The sequence below is a fragment of the Atractosteus spatula genome, chromosome 3 (genome assembly GCF_055471065.1).
Source record: "Atractosteus spatula isolate fAtrSpa1 chromosome 3, fAtrSpa1.hap1, whole genome shotgun sequence".
NCBI classification, from domain to species: domain Eukaryota; kingdom Metazoa; phylum Chordata; class Actinopteri; order Semionotiformes; family Lepisosteidae; genus Atractosteus; species Atractosteus spatula.
Genome location: NC_142708.1, coordinates 18,372,158 through 18,394,329, shown reverse-complemented (window position 1 = coordinate 18,394,329; position 22,172 = coordinate 18,372,158). Strand labels below are relative to the sequence as shown.

The following is a 22,172-nucleotide window of genomic DNA, read 5'->3' as shown; positions in this document are numbered from 1 at the left end:
AATCCATTAATCTTATAGAGATACTGATAGAATGTAAAGCATCAGGAATGTTTTGTCTGATTGTTTTTAATGTCAGATTCAAATTTGGCTCCCCAGAGTATGTTTAATAGGTTTTCATCTTTGAGCCTTCTATTTAATGCAACATAGTTGAGGACCTAATCAGTTTTCAATGCTTTTTTTTCTTGTACTGTTTAAACCACTTTAAAATGCGTTGACCGTTTCGTCCTTAAAGGTGCCGTATACAAGAAAAGTTGATTTCAGGAAGCTTGCTAATTTTGAACAGCTAATGTAACGAACACTCACTAGCTGCTAATTTTAAAATAAATATTCCATTCTAGCGACGGCTTATAATAAGTGGCGCACGATTGGCTAAGCGTTGAGGAGGGAGGGTGGGACTAGTCCAGCAGCGCACTCTCAGCTCGCGGGACCATTGCTTCTTGCTCAGGCCCTGTTAGACGTGTGGTGCTGTCAGCGAAGGATGCGCCTCTCCTCCAGTCAGTGCTGAACCTCCTGTACGAGGTTGCATTGCCGTGACATGTTAAAGACGAGTTAAAGACAACTGTGGGCGGGTCAGAGGAATCTTCCCACACTTCCTTGTTCTCCCTGTGTGCGATCTCAGGGCTCACAGCTATTATACACATAATAGGCAATTCCAAATTTGGGTGTGTTTAATAAAATTAAATGTCAGTTCTACTCTTTAACTGACTACTCTTCTACTCTTAAAGCTACATGACTGGCTTGATTCTTATTGGTGGAAGGTTGTCTTGTATTCCTAAATTCTGTTACATTTAGGACCTGTTTAGCCTTTGATATCTTGTGTGATGGTTTTGGTTAAATATCAGCTTCTGGAGTTTTATTTTGCCTTTAATATAGCTGTTGAGTGCTGTGTAAATAGCTTCTGGGAAAAAAAATTGAATTCTCAAAGTTGTGTATATGATTAATCTGTCCGGTAACCAAAGCACATTCTATTTTCTTGAATCAGCCATGGGGCCTTCATGGTTGTAACTGTATTATACATTATGCACATTCTTAAGAAGGCAAATTAATATCCAGTGGAGTAACATAGTTTCCAAGTAATTATAAGGCTGCTGTTGAAGCAGGGCCTTCTTTAGTCTCATTTGTGTTTGCAATTACAAAATTGCACGGTGAAAGGCATCCCACTGGAACCACCACTGAGGCCTACTCTTGCTTCCTGTGCACATTGCCTCACATTTTTCCTTTATTCAAGAAAAAGGGGGGTTTCATCTGCAGTCAGCTTCAGGCAAATATTTCCTGAACAAAGTCATTTTACTGTCACTTGCAGGAAATTAAAGTTAATGCGCAAACCTTCCCCTCATCATTACTTTGCTTTTAGTCAATAATAGTTTGTAAAGATTATTTTGAAAAAGCATTCCAGTTGGGAGCATCTTGGCAGCACACCTCAAGGGTCGTTTTCTTTTCTTCCCTAGATTAAATACCGTTCGCTTAGAGCAAGATGCATTTGTCTCGTTGGCTAATTGAGGGAGTAGTAGAGGATCTAGGAAGTAGAACCTCTCATGAGTTCTTTTGTCAAGATCAGTGACACAGAAAAGCAAACCGAAAGGATTGATCACGTTTTCCTCCCCCTTTTTTATTTTCTAGTCCTTGCGCAAACAGGGTCATTCAGATCGAACCCCAGGCCTACATGGACAGCATCGACGCCAACCACTACAGCCCTCCCCCGTCCTACAGCAGCCACAGCTTTGCGCACGAGACCCAGATCACCATGCAGTCCACCGTCCAGCTGCGCACCGAATATGACCCCCGCACTCAGGCCTACTACACCACCGCTGAGCCGCGCTCCGAGATCTCGGTGCAGCCCGTCGCCACCGCCGCCAGCAACCACACTGGCTCCTCTCGGGTCAGCACCGGTAACAATAACAACAACAACAACACCACCACCACCACCAGCAGCAGCTCTGCTGGTCCAGACAGCCTGAGCTGCCAGAGCCCGGAGAGCGCCAGCTCCACCCGCGACCTGCTGTCTAACTTTACCGACGCCTCTGCCCACTGCATAGAGCCACCCTGCACCCGGTGGACCTTCTCCTCTTTTGCAGAGAAGCATTATGCCCCTTTCCTGCTGAAGCCCACCACAAAGGTCAGTGGTCCCCTCTCTTTCTTCCTCTCTCCTTTTCTCTCGCAGGCAAATTCATTCCTTGCGCTCTAAGATTTCCACTCTACCTCTTCCTCCTCATTCCATTGGGCTCATTAGATTAGATGTTCAAGCAGGGAGCTGCGTCGGCGTGCGCTGACTGCAAAGGAACAGGTAAAGGTTAATTCCACGCGGACGAAGGCTCTGTAGCTGACACTTTGTGTTTCTCCTTTTTATTTTGCAGTATGGAATTAACCTTCACTTGGTCCTTATTAGATTATCCTGGGCCTTAAGGTCCTTATTTATCCTTAATAAGAGATGTTGTATTTAACTTTTGCCTTTTAATAGTTATATCCCTAATTGTTTTCAGTTTCAGGTAAATGTATTTTTTAAAGATGTTAAATATGTTTTGTAGATGCTTTTGTGTTAGAAAAATATCTTTAAAGTCCAGGAGGCCTTACCTCATAAGGTCATTTTCAGGTTTTCATGGACACTATACACTTAGGCAGCAGCTCATAATTTCCAGCCTGTTTCTTCTACAGGTTTACATCTAATATGAAGTTAGAGTCTCATTCCCACCCACTCTAGCTTGACATCCAATTTAAAGACCCTACCATTGTTGCCTGAAACACCTCTAGGTGATAGTAATTTTTTGTTGAGCGTAATCAGTTGTTGGAAAATACATTTCAGTATTGACATTGTTAGGATTTCATATGTTGAATTCATATTCTGTAATGTATCAACCTTAGTTTCCACCAGCCTTAATTAACTTATTTAATGACTTTTAAAAAAGGTGAAAATAACAATAATAAATATAAAAATAATAACAGCTCCCCTCCACCACCACCAATGTGCAGTGCCCACCTGGATGATGTGACAGCAGCCAAAGTGTGCCAGAACGCTCATCACACAGCTATCAGTGGGGAGGAGAACAGAGGGATAAAGCCAGTTCATAGATGGGGATTATAAGGAGGCCATGATTGGTAAAGGCCAGAGGGAAATTTGGCCAGGATGCAAGAGACACCCCTACCTAATAACTGCATTTTAGAAAGAGCTATTATTTCTCTGAGACATTTAATCAGAACAGCGTGAATGGAAAGCCAGGTTTTCAATTGTTTATTCTAGCCTCCTGCTAATCACTTGAGAGTACCAACTACACATCTATTCAACCAAAGACATTTCCTGGCGTCAGTACCAGGAAGCACTTGAGCCAGGACAGTCAGTGAAGGAGCAATGACGGATGAATGAAAGTTGAATTGCCCTTCAGGCATAATTTTTGTGACGCATGTGTGTTCTGTCTCTGTAGGTTGTGGTTATATTCCTCTTTCTGGGTTTGCTCGGCATCAGTTTGTACGGGACAACCCGTGTTCGTGATGGGCTGGAGCTGACGGACATTGTGCCTCGGGAGACGAGCGAGTATGACTTCATCGGAGCACAGTTCAAGTACTTCTCCTTCTACAACATGTATGTCGTCACGCAAAAGGCAGACTATGCTAATTTGCAGCCCCTGCTCTATGACCTGCACAGACGCTTTGGCAATGTGAAATACATCCTGAAGGAAGAAAACGGACAGCTTCCCAAAATGTGGCTGCACTTCTTTCGGGACTGGCTACAAGGTAATGCATCTCTGACGATGAGTTACTGGGCGTTCTGCATATGACATACTGTATTGTTATGCAGCCCTTAAGTAGGACTCTTCTGTAATTTGTCTTGGATTTCCTTGGATAGCTCTGCCGGCTGTTTTTTTTTGTGTTGTTGTTGAGTCCATGATGTAATTGGTTCCCATCATTCTCTTTTCTCTTTCTAATCCCCTTGCTTTCAGTGTTTGACACAACCAGCCACCCGCTCCATTTTGAAAAGCATTTTAAACAAAAAAAACTGTGGGTTGCTCCAGGCTCTTCCGTGCCAATTAATCTGATCACTGACATAAACCAATTTACAAAAAAACAGACAGTTGAAAACTGTTCACTTTTTACCATTATTAGGTCATTTGTTTTCCAGAACATGAATTGTAGAGGCTTAGAACTAATTGAGAGCACATTTACAATGGTTTAACAGTGATAATAATAAATCCACAAAGAAACATGTGCAGTTACGTGTTGGAGCAGCTGTTTGGAAGCACTATCCATCCAAAAACCAAACATCAACAGCTCGATGAGTCCCAAATCTTTCATCAATAAATTCTTCATTCCTGAGAGAATGCTAATCGGTTTGCATTTTGGGTATTGTTGATGTCAGAACGATACTGCTTTCATTGCAAAGAAACAACATTTTGTAGAAATGCTTTGTCACTCCTGCAAATGCATCTTTGTATGGCTCAGGAAATGGAAAGGTGTAGCGCCTGAGTGCTAAACGGATTCAAGTGAATATTGCAAGAATGTGGCCATTTTGTTAATGCTAAAGCTGCATTTATCAGTGTCTTCATCGCTGTCTTCAAATGCTAAACATTTGTGCTGCCAGATGCCTTTGAACTTGGGAGCAGGGTGGGAGAGTCATGTGTTTAATATTGTGGTTTCAAACAGTTAGACAAATTAGACACAGACAGGGAGATGAGAGAGACTGAAACATGGTGTCCTAGAAATGGGCCACAGGCACAGAAAGGGCGTCTCTCTGGGATGTCATACGATCTCAAACAACGAAGGAGACTTTTAATCATCTTCAGTGCAAGCCCAGCTCTCTCTTGTGTCATGGAAGGATTGTTGTTTTGTTTCATATAGCTGATTGCCCCTTTCATTTATGATCCTAGCTGCAGAGTTTTTTCAAACGCATTAAAAAATGTGAGCACATGCATATGTTGCTGAGATGTTGACAAGGTTTTGGCTCAGTGCCTGGTAGTAAAGAGACATACTGAGACTCCACAGGCAAAAAGCAAAAAAACACTGGGAAGGGGTGTCTTGTATTAGACAGTACACAGAGAATTTTCCTCCCGTTATCTCATATTTACTCTGTAGGTGTGTTGCAGTGAAGGATGACATCCTTAACTGCTTCATCTCATACATCTTAAAAGTCTGAAAGAACATTCTGTTTGTACCTACACATTTATTAAATGTCTTCTGAGCAGGATTTATAAACGTCTGTGATCTGTACTGCCTACAACCTGACTTGCTTTACTTTGTTTAAAAGTGGGTTTCCTTGCTGAAATGAAATGGAAAAATAGGCTAGCATTTGCGAGAGGAATCACTTACACACTTACATTGGACTAGACTGCCAAAGCCGAAACATCGCCTGGTTTTATATGAATGAGTGTGAGATGTCCCAGACACGGTACTGATGTCCGACTGTAATTTTATACAAATTGTCAGCTGACATTTCAACCTCTGAAATAGTTTAATAATAAAGTGGTGCTCAGAGGGGCTTGAGTGATTCAGTGGGACAACAATCTGGGATTGAGGAGTTAATTCTTTGAGGTCAGAAAAAGGCAGGTTCCATTTATGAGCATAGCGAATGGGGCTTTAGTACTCGGGTTTCATTTTCAGGCTTGACCTAGGGACTAGGACAGCATGGATTCTCAGATGGAAAACAGAAGACTTGCTCTTGATATTTCAATAACAAAGTGAGCCACCCAGATATTTGATTGGTCTGCACTTGAGAATGTTTGGTTACCATATGTTCTGTGAAAAAAAAAAAGCTTGTCTGGGGAGCACTGGCATTTGTGAAATAGGCAGGAATGTTTTCAAATGCAGGCTAATTGCATTTATACATCTATGAAATGTTTGTGCATGTCAAACAATCTCAAACTGGTTCCAAATGTCTAAAAATGCTGCACATCGAGGGCCGACATTTTCTCTGTATGTTTCTGGCTTCTTTTTGTGCGGTTAAAGGATCTAGCAGCTTCTTAACATTTAGCACTGCAAGAGATGATAATGCCATCAGAGCTTTCAGAAGTTTAAGAAGCGGTCTGTATATTACAAAACCCTCCGCCTATGTTGAAATTAATGAATGGCTCCTTTAAAAATTCTCCCGGGCAAGGTGCTCAAGCCTGGATGTGTCGCTAACCAGCTGTAATGGGAATTCCCCAAGCAGTGGCACAGAATAACCTGAACACTGCCTAGGGTGGGATGGAATTAGTTGGCACGGCTCTCTCAATTCCTGGCAAGGAAGCAAACCTCCTGGGCATTTGCAGGCTTGCCGTGCTGTCAGTGAGGGGACTCACAGATCACTCACAGACCACTGACCATTTCTCCTGTCGGCACGTGGCTATGCTGTCTGTGACATGTCAAAAGAGACGAGGCACAAAGGTCAGCGGGTGGGAGGAATCCGCGTGCACCTCTTCGTTCTTCCCCGTGTGCGGTTACCGGGTCTGTAGTCAAGAGTCAAGGCATTAAAACACACAGCTGGAGAGTCTAAATTGGGTGGGTGTAACAAAAAATACCTTGCAAATCTATTTTTTAAAGAAGCTACCTTGTCTAAATTACGCACAGAATGATCATAACAAAAAGGTGATAACACACAATTTGTTGGAGGAATTTCTGTAAAATATATATTTTCAGAATTTGAGGTATAAGTTTTAGATTTCTGTGTGCTTTTCTTCTGTTAAATCTTTTTTTGGATCAATGTTTGAGATATTAGCAAAGGAATAATATTATGGATTGAAAGGCGAATACCAGCAGACTGATTTTTAACTATGCAAGCCTGTCTGAATTGAGGTGTATTAAATTGTATAGCATTCTTAGCTTATATAAACATTGGTATTGAGCTGTTTATAGTTTCTATGAAGAGAATTTTTTGGCTATGCACTTAAGGAAGTATCAGAAATATGTAAGTGCTATCAGTAATATAAGTGCTATATTCTGTTGGGCATGTACAGTAGCTTAATTCTGGACAGCCAAGATCACATAGCAGCTTTCCTCTTGCCTGCAGGCTTTAGGACATGTTGGGACATTTAATGTGTTAGAAGGCTGCAGGGTTAATATGGTCTGATCTGAAGGCATTACTAAAGGCCTTCTTACCTGGTGTGAGGTGGCTGATAGTAGGAAGTCTTGGTTGAGTGACTAGCAAGTGGTCTTGCACATCACTCGATTGAACTGATTAAGAGAGATTAAATGGCAACTAATTTGTACTGTGTTTAACAGTAAATCTTCATTTTGACTTTGATATTTCATTGAGAAACTGGACCCTCTGCATTTCAATCAAAAGTTTAAAAAATTACTAAAGTTATCTATAGAAATACAGAGTAATACTTAAACAACTAAATAAATAGTTGTCTACAAAAGTTGTTGGAGATTCCTGTCCACCTCAAAAGATTATCAGCTTACCATGCCTATGGTGAAAATACAATTTTATTTTAAAGAAAACACCCAAAGTTCTTCAATTAACATTCTTTGACCCCTCCAGAAAGTTTTCATTCTGAATATCCATCAGTCAGTACATCTGTCCGCCTCTGACGCTCTATGCTAAGCAGTCTCTGACTGGGCAGTATTAGAAGTAAACCTCTCATTATTAACCCCTTAACCTCAGCTTTGACACCATTTGAGTCCTTTACTTCACACAGGTTAGTTAAAGGTGAAACCAATTCTGCCTGGAGCTATTTTTGATAATTAAGGGGTTGGAAGGAATTATTTGCAGTGGAGGCAGGTCACTGAGGCTTGGGGCCAATGTGGGAGACCGCAACTCCCCATAAGCGACACTGACCTATTTGGTAGGTCTCCATATGTGAATTTGCTTAATCACATAGACAAACATGCAGTACCAACGATCAAATTTGTGTTTGGCAAGCATGCTTGTATTTTTATTCATCATGCATTTATCTGCAGCACACTGTTTATTTTAAGTCTAAAAATGTCTTTGGTATAGCTGGTCTCTGTTCAGTTTAAAAGGCAGAGAGTATGAAGGAGGGGGTGAAGTGAAGGCTATATTTTATTTTTTGGTAGAGGGAAAGAAGACGACGAGCTCAAAGGATCTTTTTTTATTATTTTTCCTTCCCTTTCCACGGCCAGCAGTTAACCTGTCTGAGGTGTAGCTGTGGTTTTGATTACTGCTCTGCTTGCAGCTGTGAGGTGGGCCCGATCATTTCTCCGTACCCTGGGAGTGTGTGGTTTGTCATCCGCTTTCAGACAGAACGTTTGTGTCGGGCAACTAAACTTCCTTTCCAAATCTGATCCGAATTACCTGCTTGGAATTGCCCTGACCCTCAATACGCTCGCTCCTCTAGACCGTGTTAGTGTTGTTGATGTTGTGAGTATTATTAGCATTTTGTAATTGTGGTGGGACATTAAAGGAAAGGAGCAGCTGAGAGGGAATAGGTGTTGGCAGTGATCTTTACACATGCTGGCAGCACCTCTCACTACTTTCATTAGCTCCACCAGTCTGAACAGATGGTATACATTCATGAAACCGTGTTCCCTCACACTGTGCGCTGCAAGCCGTCGGGCCCCGACGTTACACAAATATCATAGCAATTTCTTCCTTGAGCAGAGGACAGGAGGAACACCATGTTGCTGAAACCCTTTCCGAGCAGAACGCTCATGCAGGAGCGGTGCAGCTTTTGACCAGCTGTCATGGAGCAGCAGAATGCCTGAAAGGAGTTCTCTGTTGCTCTTCGACATGCAGTTTCTCAGTCTGAGATAGATTGAGAATGCTTATTGATGATTTATTCAACCGGATAAGTCAATTGAGAACAAATTCTCTTTTAAAACGATGACCATGAGAGCACTCACAGTTGGATTGAAGCACCATGCTCAAGGGTGCAACAGTGGCACTTCACCCACGATTCGGTCCAGTGACCCTCCAGTCTGGAAGAGTCGGTGAATTTGTTGCGAGACCTAGTGACCTTGAACACGACGGAGGTTTTATTAAATGTGAAGGTGACCAGGAGAACATATTTTGGGGAAAAAAAAATATCAAACAAGAATTCGGGTGACTTCATATTCTAACTGTGAAAAACTTTAAATAATCGCTGAAAAAAGCCGACCTCCTGCACTGCGGTGTGTAGTCCTCATCCGAGCATTCCTCTCCCTGCTACTCCCGTTGGCCCCGGTGACAGTCACTCTTCTGGTCTGCCTTCTCCCACAGATCCGACTTTAGGAAGGCAGCTTCAGAACAACACAGCACCTCGTCAGCAGCCTTGTTTTGTCAGTGATGAGGTGCTCAGACTTAGGGTTTAACCGTTCTTCTCCAGCCCTCTTTGCTTCTTCTAGTTCTTGGAACATTGTGCCCAACCTGGAGACATCAATCATGCAATGACAATAATAGCCCTTTCTACTATTTCATGCCACTGTCACACATTCCTTGCGTTCGTGTAGTATTTTCCCATCCTGCAGGATCTCATAGTGCTTATGCACATAGGAGTGGGACTCACTTCAAGAAGCTTCTTCACAAGTTGTACTAATGGGGAAACTGAGCTAGGCCAAATTATGAAGTGTAACATCTCTACTCTTCCAAACAACGGATGGGATCTTTAATGGCCGAGTGGTCAAGACCTAGGCTTAATACGTACCAGGACAGATGTTTTAGAAAGTGATTGCTATTGGCTATATTCATCGGACTGTTGTGTACTCTTCTGACGTTAATATAATCTGCTATGAGCACACCGTTGAGTAGACCAATATCCATAAAACAACAGGGGACACCTTTGAAATCCACGGTAATACACCAAAGCTTGGCATATGAGTGATTTATTGACTTATCAAGGAGCATCACATTAAGAAATATTTTTTGCAAAATGAAAACGATCTTACACCTCATGGCATATCCTAATCTATGCACTGTCTTGTTAGGTTTGCAAGAGGCCTTTGACCGTGACTGGGAAGCAGGGAAAATCACCCAGACCACCTACAGGAATGGATCTGATGATGGCGTTCTAGCTTACAAGCTTCTGGTGCAAACTGGAAACCGGGACAAACCCATCAACTTCAGCCAGGTAAGAATTTTCTAAAGTCAGTATGGTTCTTTAATTTGTTATTCGAGTTTAACTCCCAACAGGCAGTTTGATCCAAAAATTCTTTTCTTAAGTCTTAAGATTTAAAGGCGGAAGTCACGCTGTGCTGATTACAGTTTTCTTGATGTGAAAGGGTATCCATTAATAGAATTTTCTGATCCTTTTGTGAGATTCTGTGGTCTAGGAAGGTTTTGGAAGAAGGGTATTATGTTATAAAAGAATGAGCTGAAAGCCAGAAAATCCGCCAGAATGTTGGAAGATGAATTTTGGTGATGAAGGTTCTAAAAATGTTTGTAGCTTCTCATGTAAACCACACCTGGCTTATAAATGTACCTTTTCTTGATTACTTTACCAAGTTGGAGAATTTAAAGCTCTCACTGGGGCCGCAATAGACCTCTGAAAAAGCTATTAACTCTTCAAACCACTTGTCGAATTCAGTTGCTTCAGGCTAAAGATCTTGCATCTAATGATCCTCTTAGAAGCACTGGACTTTCTCCACCTCTGCTCTCCCATTAAAGATGACAGTTTAACACAGTACATTGTTCAGAGTTGATTCACTGTACAACTTGGGGCTTTATGGCACGATACTAGGTCTCATTCATCTCCGAGAAACGCATTTTGGAGAAGCATTTGAAAAACGTGCTTTTTTAACTGTCGGGTTGCGATAACTCGTCGTGGGCCAGGTAAAGAGCAAAACAACTCTGTTGGAGCACAGCTTCTGATGTAATTTCCTGTGCCTTGGAGGGAATGCGAGTGTGCTGTGCCCAGAGGGGCCACAGGCTGCGCAGTGTGCTTCCAAAGACAGCTTGAAGACATACAGTTGTTGTGTATCCTGCTGGTTAATTGAATCCAGATCTTTGGAATCCAACCTTTTTTGTACTGCTGTCACTGTTGTGTTTCATTTCATTACATAGAAAGGAACTGCATCTGAAGCAAGACCAGCACTGTGAATTAGCACAGAAAGAACTCCTCACCACATGTGTTAAAATAGCCTTCGATGAAGTGCATATATGAAAATGAATGCGTGCTATTTAAAATGCAGAAGATCTTTACGTTTTAGCACTGACCATTTTAAATGGCCCTAGTTGTAGATCATGTATCAAGCTGAGCTATTTGCAGTTATACTTTTACTATTGACTTGTTTCTTTCCTATTTAGAGTTGCTTTCATGGGATTTACTACCAAATAATTCATTTTATTTTCTTACCCTAGTCTCGCCCTGCAAACAGGGAAGAAGTGCTGTGTGGAGCTGGGCATTTTCTGAATCCATAGGTCAGGAGCAAGCAAGTGTTAGCAAAATTTGTACAGATGTTGTTTTATTTTTATAGCTCTCCTCCATTTGCTGGGTGGCATTTCCTTCAGTGTTAACAACAGAGGTTAACTGCACACAGACGTGCACAGGGACCCTTGCCAATTTTTTTATTGTTACGCTAACTCGAGCAATTTTTCTCTTGAACTCCCAACTTTCAGAATCCTGGATTTATTGTTCTGAAGCCGATGCGTGGCACAGAATATTATTCGTAATATTTCTGCCTACTCTGGAGGTAGTTTTTGGCTTTAATTAATCTATAGAAGAACGTGAGGTAGGAAAGATGAGAAGTTTTGCATCAGAAAATCAGGTAGTTAAATGCAAAGAACACCAATTTCCATGACAGAGTAGTGTTGTGTGCTTTGTATTAACTATTTTAATTGATAATTAGTATACAGAAGCAATCACTTGAAACTTTCAAACTAGTTTTGATTTCTACAGTAAATAAATGTTTCTAATGAAACTAATAATCCCCTCTTTTCCTTTCTTTTGGTTATTTCCACCTTTGGGAAGTCTACTTACAGTTTAGCCCTGTGTCGAGAGTGTAGTCTCCAAACCAGAACTGCAAAACGAATACCTAAAGATTAGTCTTGTTTTGCAAGTGGTGTTTTAATAAGTGCTGTTTGAACCATCGCTGGGGCCTCTTGAGTGGCTCGACCAGTGAAGTCACACGTCTGCAACTCTGTGGTCATGGGTTCGAGCCCACCTCACGTCACTAGGTAACTGTGCCCAGGGTTCCCCAAGCTGGGGCACAGCCCTGACCAGTGCGGGGTGGATGTGTGGGTCCAAGCTACCCCGGCCTTAAACAATGCAGTGACCTCACTGCCCACCGGGGTGCGTGCAGGCACCCTGTCAGCCACACAGTGCTGTCAAGGGAAGTGCCTCTCCTCCACTGAGCCTGTGCGTCTGTGACGTGTTAAAAGACGAGAGGCCTGGAAGGTTCCTCATTCTCCCCCTGTGTGGTTGCGGGGTTCGTAGCTGCAAGACAAAATCTGAAGAAAAAAAACGCACAGCCAATTAATCCAAATCAAATGGAGATTCTAAATGGCAAGAAATGAAACGTCTCTTCACAGAAATAATAATAAATAATAAAATTGTTTTCCAAATGTTTTCCCAACACTTTTTCTGTCACACTATCAACCCATATAGGTGGAGGGATTTGTTTTATTTTGTTAATTTGTATCTTTAAGCCCGCTTTCGCTTCAATTTGCGTTGCAGCTGACGAAACAGCGCCTGGTGGACGCGGATGGCATCATCAACCCGAGTGCGTTTTACATCTACCTGTCTGCCTGGGTCAGCAACGACCCTGTGGCCTACGCGGCCTCCCAGGCCAACATCAGGCCCCACCCTCCTGAGTGGATCCACGACAAGACAGACTACATGCCCGAGACCAGGCTCAACAGTGAGTACGACTCTTCCTTCACCCCGGCGGTGCTGGCGCTTCAGCAACAGTACCAGTCCCATTCACGGGGCAGAAAGCACAGCTTGTCAGAACAAATGAAGCACGTGTCCCTGTTCTCCCATCTCCAGAGCTGGCCTGAACATTTTAGTCATTTTAGTAAAAATTGAGTTATCTTCTTTTTATATAGCAATTCTTCAGGTCTTAATTTTTGTCATCTTGAAATATTGGACAAACTTTGTTAAACAGAACAGAGTTTTTGAGCACTTGTTCTAAAACCTGATTTAATTCCAGATTAGTCAGTGGTTTAGGTGCTGTGTTGCTCCTACTTAAAATAGTACTTAAAATGGAGTGTTTGTAGTTGATTATTTAGATTTACCCCTTTTTCTTTATAACAGCCATTCAGAGACCTTGCCCACTGTTATTAAAAGTGCTTTTAAATATGAGGTTGTCCCTTTTGTGTAGCCTTATTTTCCATTCATGCCTGTGATGGTGTGAAAAGGGACATATTTCTCACTTCAGGGTTCTTAATGCAGCAGCAGAAATGTGAGCTGCCATACATACCTACACTTCACATAGTGCTGTTTGTGGGTGAGCAGGAGTGTGGGTGTGATTTCCACTTCCTTGAAGGAAAGAGCAATGCGCAGAACCAGAGGAGAGTGGCCTCTTGTCCAGGAGGAAGACCCTTGGTTTGTTGTAATTTGTATTGAAGTCAGGGTTATCAGGCTGACTACTAGTTGTGGTTATTGGGCTGCAGCAGGGGGGCTCTTGGAAATGGAACTGGATAACAAGCACAGAGTGCTTCACTGTATTTGAACCCTGGAGCCTTGTGGCAGCCTTCCAAGTCTTGTCTTAATGGAAATTTATAGTTGAGATTATAATAGGGCAAATCATGTTTAGCAAGTCAGCTGAATGACCCTGCAGGGGCTGGAACACACAGAGGCAGCAACTAAAAACACTGGGATGATGGAGTTTTCAGGTTCATTAGACTGGAATTTTCTTTTTTAAAAAAAACTGTTATTAGCTCTGCATCAGGCTTGGAAATTAGGATTTTGTGATAATATGGTTTTAAGTGGGATATCTGAAGCCGTAATTATAGAGGATTAATGTCAGAAGAAACACCCAGTTGTATGTCACTTTATTTGATAACCGATAATTTTCTCCTCACTCACCCCCCAAGCCAGCAAGGTGTGTTATAGTAAACTGTTCTTCGCAGTATCAATATATCTTCTGTTTCCAGGAAATGGTAGCTCTTACACATACAAAGAGGAGTCAGTGTGGACTGGGGCTCTGAGAAGGTGACCGGTTGTCTTGCTTGTGTAATCCTTTGGTGTTATCCATATGAGAGGGTTTCCGCAAGAATCTGAATGGATTGTACTGCTGAGATTCTGACCTTGTTCCTTCTGAGTTTAACAAAGGCGAATGTTTACATGCAGCACATATTTTCCTTATGCTGATCACAGGTATCACTGCATGAAAAGCTTTAAGAATAAAAGTGCCGATAATGAGAAAACGCAAACAGCTGGTACACAGGTGGCCTTATGTAAACTATTATTTGCTCCTTTTGTGTGCCTAGACTTACTCACTGAAGTGTTTTCCATGTTGTCTTTTTTGCGTTCGGCATTGAGTTTTATTGTGTCATGCTGTATCTTACATGTCTTGCTCAGTGCCCTTCTTGTGTCAATGATATTTTGCTGTGATGGTAAAGGTAGTGCTCAAAATGCAACAAATGTTTTTCATGTATAGATTTTACATAGATTTTGTATAGATTTTACTTGTCGTATTCCAGGATCCTTAATGACTCTGTATGGTTTCAAATCTGCATGTGGCTGTCTCTGGAGAGGGATTTTATAGCTGGTAGGCGAACAAAGCCTCATGTGATCAGTAGGAACAAGGAGATGAAACGGCAAGAAGCCAGCTTTCCGCAGACACCCTTAATTTTACTAAAGCAAGTTAGACATTAAAATGTCATTTGAAGCTATTTAGTATTTAACCTTTTTGTCCTTCCGACACTGCTGCAGATGGCAGAAGGTTTCTCCAATGAAATGACATCTGTTTACAGAAGCCCAGCCATCGGGGTCACTAGGAGCTGCCTCTGTGGGCCTCTTTATAGAGCTGGGGTAATTGTGAGCTGATACAGAAGGTTTCAGGCCTCATTAAGACCAACATGGAAAGTTGATTATCAGAAAGGAATGTAATGAGAGGTTTATGTTTTTTTTCTCTTTCGTTTTTTCTTTCTGTAGTTCCAGCCGCTGAACCCATCGAATATGCTCAGTTTCCTTTCTACCTCAATGGGCTGCGGGAGACACCCCAGTTTGTTGAAGCGATTGAAAGCGTCAGGTCGATCTGCAGCAACTACAGCAGGCAGGGGTTGCCCAGCTACCCCAATGGCTACCCCTTCCTGTTCTGGGAGCAGTACATCGGCCTGCGCCACTGGCTTCTTCTGTCAATCAGCGTGGTGCTGGCCTGTACCTTCCTGGTCTGCGCGCTCTTCCTTCTCAACCCATGGACGGCCGGCATCATTGTAAGTCAAACGAAACCGTCAACCTGCCACGTGCCTTTCGTCAGGTTTCCCTTGCCGTCGTTATGAAAGATCCATCCTAGAAGTCTCATCTACCCTCGTCTACTAAAAAAAACAAAACATTTTAAGCAGTGCTCTTCCAAGACCTTAAGCCTGGAAAGAAAGTTTAGTTGTGGTATGCACGTTTATTAACAGGCTTTATGAAGTTGGAAGACAGTACATTTTGCAGCAGGCTGGGTGTTTGTCTTCCCCCTTTTCCCCCCTTCTTATTATTCAGCAGCACATTCAAGGGGCATAAACTTGTTTCAGGCTTTCCAAGTTGTTTTATTTTCTTTGTACAAGTAGAGGCATTCTGAAGCTGTTTAGAGTTCTCTCGACTGTTTTTAAGCTAGTCTGATCTTTAGCCTGATGACTAAACGTTTCCAATTCCATGGCTAGATAGTTAGCTTTGGTTTGTGCAAAGATTCAAGACTTGCCCAGTTTTTCTCAACAAACACATTATAATTAATTAATTAACACATTATAATGATTATTAATTATAATATTTATATAGTGCTTTGCAACCAGTGTTCACCAAGCACTTTACATATAGGGCAGGACCCCCTTCATACACCACTGATGTGTAGGCAGCAGCCTCACTGCTCAGCAAATCAGGAGAGAGGTGAGAAATGAATTTTCTGAATTAAGAGGGACCTTAGGAAGGCCAGATCATTCAGACCTAAGAGAAACCGGAGAGGATAGCAGTCTTACTAACAGTGCCATTAGATCTTTAATGACCCAGTAGTCAGGACCTCTGTTTCATGCTTCATCTGAAGTACAGCACTTGTAAGTTCACTTGGAGCTCTCTCAGTCCCTACCTGGTCCGGCCTTGCTTAGGTTTTGACATTTGAGTAGATCAGGCAGCAAGGTGGTGATGTTACTGTCAGAGTTATCCAAGATCTGATTTGTTTGTTGGTAAAAAAAAGCTAAAGGTCACGTTCATACCAGAGCCACAGAGGCTTGTTCTGGTTTACATGGCATGAAACTACAGTAAGACTTGAGAGAACATGAAGGAAAAGAATGTGAACAAAGCTTATACAACGTTGTTTTTAAAATGGCACATAAATGACCAAATATCAGGCAGGCAGTTTGAAGAAGGACATTTCCAGCAGCAGTGGAATTCGTACTGCGTATCCTAAAAAGAAGTAGATGTTTCGTGTAAAAACCATATCGCAACAAGGATCTTAAATGCTGTTGTCCAGCATATCTTATAAACATAATAAAAGCACTATTTGCCAGATAGTTTTTGAAGAGTGTTATTCATGATGTATGTCATTAGTTAATTCCAAAATATTTCAATGATGAATTCTGGAACATATTGCATGTTCCTACAAATATTAGCACTGATCTATGCAATATTGGTCCTCAAATTCAAGAAAAGGCAGAAAAGTTAGTGCAGACCCACTTTTTTTGGAAAGACCTGTTCTCTAATCTTCTTCTTTGTCCTTTGCATATCTATCTAGTCTTAGTATTTTACAGTGAATTAATTGCATAGTCTGTTCTGTTTATATTAAGCATTCTTACCACTTTGGTGTTAAACCGTAACATGTTAGAAAAATTTGCTGGAAAACCCTGAAGAAAATGTTAGCTATTTCATAGCGTTTTATACTTCAAAGATGTTCATAAAAGTGGTTTGCATCGTACCAAAGAAAATAAACTGTTTATATAATCATATTAGAGAATTCTCATATTTTAATTACAAAGATGGATTTTAGCTTTTTAATGTTATGTAAACACTTTTTGCACTATTTTGTTTTTGCCAATGTTTGTGAATTAATCTTTGTCAATCCCTCCCTTCATCAAAGCTTTCCATTTTGTTAGAAGACATAAGAGTGTAGGCTGGACTACTTTATCCTATAGTCTTTCAAAATAAGTAGTTTGTTGTTTTCCTGTTAGCTGCAGACACTACAGAAATCTCTTTATTCTGTCATAGCACATTGGTAGTTTAACTTGGGAGAATATTAGCTCTTGTGTTGACCTTAATGGAATTGGACTGCAGCTTAGAAAGAAAGATTGCCTGTGGTTTTATTGCTAGGGGTCTCAGTGTTTATCTTCCCCTATTTTGTCAAGGGGAAGTTTGTTTAGTCTACATGGTGCTTTTAGAGGCACTTGTTTAAAGTGAATTAGGATAGAAGTGAAGTAACACAGGCAACAGTGACTGAACTTGTGAATGCCCTTTTTCTTAAATACCATTAATATATATGTATACAAGCAGATGGGTGTTATCTGCTCTTCCAAAACCTGGCTCGTCAAAGTTCATTTTCAGTCTTTAAAATTTTATTGCAGCAAATTTGTTCAATTATCTGGAGTTTCTGAAATCAATTAGTTGTCTAAATTAATAAAGCTAAAACTGTTGGCCTTGGTTCCTTCAAGGCTGTGTTTTAGAGTTTGCCAGTGACATTGAAAACCTTTACACTTAGAAATAACCTCGGAGCCTCTGGGCTGGTACGAAGAAGTTACACGTACATACTGTATACAGTACAGGATAAATTATTTCATCTGACCTTTGTTAAGTAGATTTTTATTTTGCTTTCTCAATATGGTTGAATGTATGAAACTTTATGAAATATAATATAATCTAGCTTTTAGGGATAGCTTAAATATTTGGTGTACCTTTCTTAAATTATATAAATTGAATACAAAATCATGTATAATGGCTCAGATGAATGCAAAAAAAGCACCCTGTAATTAAGTGTCACAAATTAAGAAGACTGTAGTAAACTTTGCCAGAGAGGAACACTATACACAAACCATTGCTTTATGTAAATGGTTATTATTTATTTCAGAAGAAACTGAAGCCGTGAGTGTTTAACCTGTATTTAATCTTGGGTTTCTCCAGTGAACCTGTTAATAAATCATAGATAATCTTCTCACCAAATGATCACCCTATCATTTGTAAAATTACATACTTCTTCAGTCAGAAGGTTAAGACGCCTTTAAGAACCCGAGAAAGTTGGGAAAAGTTAACTATAGGATATAATAACATAACAAACCAGGCAATTCAGGGTGATCAACTACTGGATCCTTTAAATCAGGAACCAGCAAGAGGGAGAAATAGAAACCATGACTTCAATTATGGAAATGAAATATGACAATCATGTGGCCTTGGTGAGACTGCTCAAGCAGAGATTATTCTTAAAAGGGGAGAAGGAAATGTGTGTTCAGATATTTAATGGAGGCCAACACTTACACATAAACCTTTTGTCCTATGTACGTATTAAAACGGAAAGGAAAACCACTGAAGGAAGGATAGACCTACTGTTGAAATGTTTATTACTTTTGACAAAATTGAAATTATTTCAGCTGCTATACTGGGTAGAATTAATAAACACCACCACCAAATTGATCTAATACCCGTTCTACTACCCTTACCTTAACCACATCGAATATTTATAATGTGATGGACGAAATTAACAGATTTCAGCCAGTCTGTGGGCGGCTGTTGGTGGGAATGCCAGATAAAAATGTCCAGAGATCCATATGTGTTTTAGAAGCCTAACTTTTCTTCAGAATAAAAGTTTATCTCTCCTTTCCCATTTTCTATTTGAGTAAAATTATATACAGATACAGACGTGTTTATGAGCAGGAATATTTCTTGCTTGCTTTGAGTTCAGTGTTTTCCTTTCTGTGTTTTATTGTAGGCTATATTTTACTCATCCCAATCCTCTAAAGCTGTACGCTGGATTTCTGGTCCATCCTTAACGTTTTACAAGCTAGATGAAAGAAAAGGTTATGGGCTGAGCTTCAGATTTAACTGTTTGCTTTGTCCAAGTCACCCCCTTCCTCTCCCCACCCAACTCCCTTTAACCCACATTAGTTGCTGGGAGGCCCCCCAGTAACTTGACACGCATCAGCTGATAATGGCATTTACTTCACTACTGACATTGGGCCTGCCAGATTAGTTTTCACTAAAATCTGAATATTTACAAAATGCTGCCCAATCCAAAGAAATTAGGTTGACCTCTGTTGGTGAAATTTGTGTAGCCTCGCCTTCAAAATTACTGCTTTGAGATTAGGGAATAAAATTAGAAATACAGCAGCATTTGCTAAGGCTTTGATTGTATAAGCAGACATTTTCTTATAATTCACTTTTTATTCTTCATGTCAAGCAAAACTGACAGGTCCAAACCAACAGAGAATTCACATTGGCCTTGCCCACCAATTCCGTATGGAGCTGTTTAAATCGACATTTTTAAGGTTCAAAGCCTTTCTGTTCTGAGAAACGAGGGGGAGAGAGAAAAAGGGTTCAAAAAATTGTTTTGATTGCTGAAATGTCTCTCAAGTGTGGTGTTCCTGAAATGCAGCAAAAGAATAACAAGAAAGTGGAGGGCTGGAGCTTTCTGGTCTGTGTGGTAGCAGCTGACTCCATGGTGTTTAACCCTGCAGGTGCTGGTCTTGTCCCTGATGACTGTGGAGCTCTTTGGGATGATGGGCCTGATCGGGATCAAGCTGAGTGCTGTCCCTGTGGTCATTCTCATCGCCTCTGTGGGCATTGGAGTCGAGTTCACTGTCCATGTGGCTTTGGTGGGTGTTGTCACTAAATAGGTGTAGAAGCAATTTGAAGAAGCTAATCACAATTGGCTCTCGTTTTATTTCACTCTGTTGCTAGAATGTGGGGCTTATGAGAGTATGGTATTCTACTGGTTTACTATAAGATCTCAATTTTAAGAACACTTTTACACAAACTCATGTGCTTTAAATTAATTATATATATATAGCAAAAGTGGGAGGGAAAATCAACTCTGTGGATCATTGTTCACAGAGTTCTTCAGCACTCGTATAATGCCTTCTGATCTCTACTGAGTGCCCTGTATGTTGGTACTGGACTAATATACGGTAGTGATGAACTCCTATTTCTGGAAGAGGAACTATAGCCACTATAGCTTCGTATGTTTGGCATAAAGCTGTCAGTGGAAACTGGGTAGGAAAACTTTGCTAATTAAACAAATGTGTTATGTCCTCATACTAGAGCACAAATCAGTAGCATAACGATACTGAGTAGGTTTTTTCTACATGACATTCAGTCACGTCAACAATTTAAGTCCCCTCCCGTTCCTGTTAATGGGCATTAAATCTTTCTTATTTGCATCATGTTTTCAGTGCTTTCCTTTTAACTGGGTAGAGGCGAAAGATAACCTGGGTATCTTTGATTGGCCGATGAAAAAGAATTGAACTTCCTTTAGGTAAAAGCACAGGGAGATGATCTGAGTTAAGCTCAGCCCTCTTTGATTTTTAAATGCAGCTTTTACGCGTACTAGTTAAGGGGAAATGTCTGCATTTGCTTCAACCCTAATGTAAGCTGTATATCGGTGTGAAAATGTCATTTTAGAACGTTAATGTAATGGTTTCACTTATATGCCCTAAAGTTCTTTTTGTCTTCTGTTTTTGCTGTTGCAGGCCTTCCTAACTGCAATTGGGGACAGGAACCGCCGCGCTGTCCTGGCATTGGAGCACATGTTTGCTCCCGTGCTGGATGGGGCCTTCTCCACGCTTCTCGGAGTTCTGATGCTCGCGGGCTCTGAATTTGACTTCATTGTCAGGTAATCATCTCGGCCAAACACGCGTGCGCTCCGTGTCGATCCGGATGCGCTCCTGCCGCCGGGCCCTGAGAGAGCGCTGGCTGCCCTTCTGGGTTTTTTCAGTTGTTTCGGACGTGCAGTGAGTTAAGTGTAGGCTTTAGAAACCCGCTCGAGTCAGTCGCTTGATGCCCATCAACAGATAAGAGTTCTCTCTTCAGCTGTTTTTTTTATCAAGCAGCAAATCTTATGGGAACATATCCCTAGAAAAGATTTATAGTCTGTCGTGTTCTTCCTTAACATCCAATGTAAATAAGAACGACAGGCATGCCAACACAACTACAGTGAGAACCGTTTTCCATTGCTTGTATGTTTTCAGTTGTTGGAAGAAGTCTTGTTTGATGCAGTAGAAAATGATCTTTTTCAGTTGTAGGCATTGAGGATATAAGCCAACAGGGTATGCAGTAAATATTTACACACTTTGACTTTGTGTGTTACACAATGTGTGTAGTGTAGTTCGAGGTTGGTGTCGAATTCCCTTGTTAAGGCAACAGTGCTCGTTTGGTCTTAATTGCCGTCATGAAAGAGTTAAAGATTTTCTCTGGATGCCAGTAGCTGAGGCATTTACCTGAAGGTCTGTGAGGCGTAGAAACCGTTTACCCAGCTCTCACTGCTGCTTTTCTTCTTTCTTTCTAGTGCGAGTTTTGTTTTCCTTCTGCCGAAGCGTGTCATTTTCTGTGCTTCAGTGTTTGTGAAAGGAAGTGCCTTGCAAGATTACCTTCTCCTGGTGGTTGACCCAGGTCTAACCCATGACTTGGAACAAATGTTTAAGGGGAGATGTTCTGAAGGCACCACAGTGCAGAAATGTTTAAGTGGGAATAGGCTGGCGTTTATGTCCTGTTTATGTATTTTAGTGGCTTCTTTTTTTTTGGAAGTGATTATTGTGAGGTGGGGCAATGGAGATACCAGTTATATTAAATCCAGGAGGTACTGGGCTATACTGTAGATGAAAACGTTAAGATTTCTTACCTACAGTATGTGATTTTCTGATGCACACATAATCCCTATAGGTTGTAATGATGTAAAAAAAATTTTTTTTCTCCTTTTTCCATCTATGCTTTCTTTGCATAAACAAACTTCAGTTTGCTATAGCGAAAGAATACAAAAAGCGGTTCAGTGCCAGAATGAGATGTTATAGTATCTGAGCATGTGGGTGTATACCAGTACTGAACAGAGGAAAGCTGTTCTCCCTCAGTTTCAAACTAATCTTGAGAGCAGAGGCAAATTAAGCTGAGGGATTTACTGTTTGGGGCTGAAGGCAGCCTGTCGCTTGTGGGTTTAATTAAGAATCAGGAGTTCATCAGTCCAGTCAAGGGACTAGTTTTTTTTTTCCTGGGCAATTT

The 22,172-nt window shown here is 41.2% G+C and overlaps 1 protein-coding gene across 2 annotated transcripts in view; it reads left to right on the top strand.

Annotated features, from left to right (window-relative positions):
• Positions 1–22,172, top strand: part of ptch1 (patched 1) — a 78,854-nt gene that overhangs the window by 49,755 nt on the left and 6,927 nt on the right. For both annotated transcript variants that reach the window (XM_088910661.1, XM_088910660.1), the window contains exons 14-20: positions 1,621–2,116; positions 3,417–3,726; positions 9,826–9,968; positions 12,513–12,696; positions 14,937–15,217; positions 19,640–19,777; positions 20,651–20,793. In XM_088910661.1, the coding sequence (XP_088766787.1) occupies positions 1,621–2,116; positions 3,417–3,726; positions 9,826–9,968; positions 12,513–12,696; positions 14,937–15,217; positions 19,640–19,777; positions 20,651–20,793 (1,695 nt within the window). The remainder of the gene's footprint in view (positions 1–1,620; positions 2,117–3,416; positions 3,727–9,825; positions 9,969–12,512; positions 12,697–14,936; positions 15,218–19,639; positions 19,778–20,650; positions 20,794–22,172) is intronic.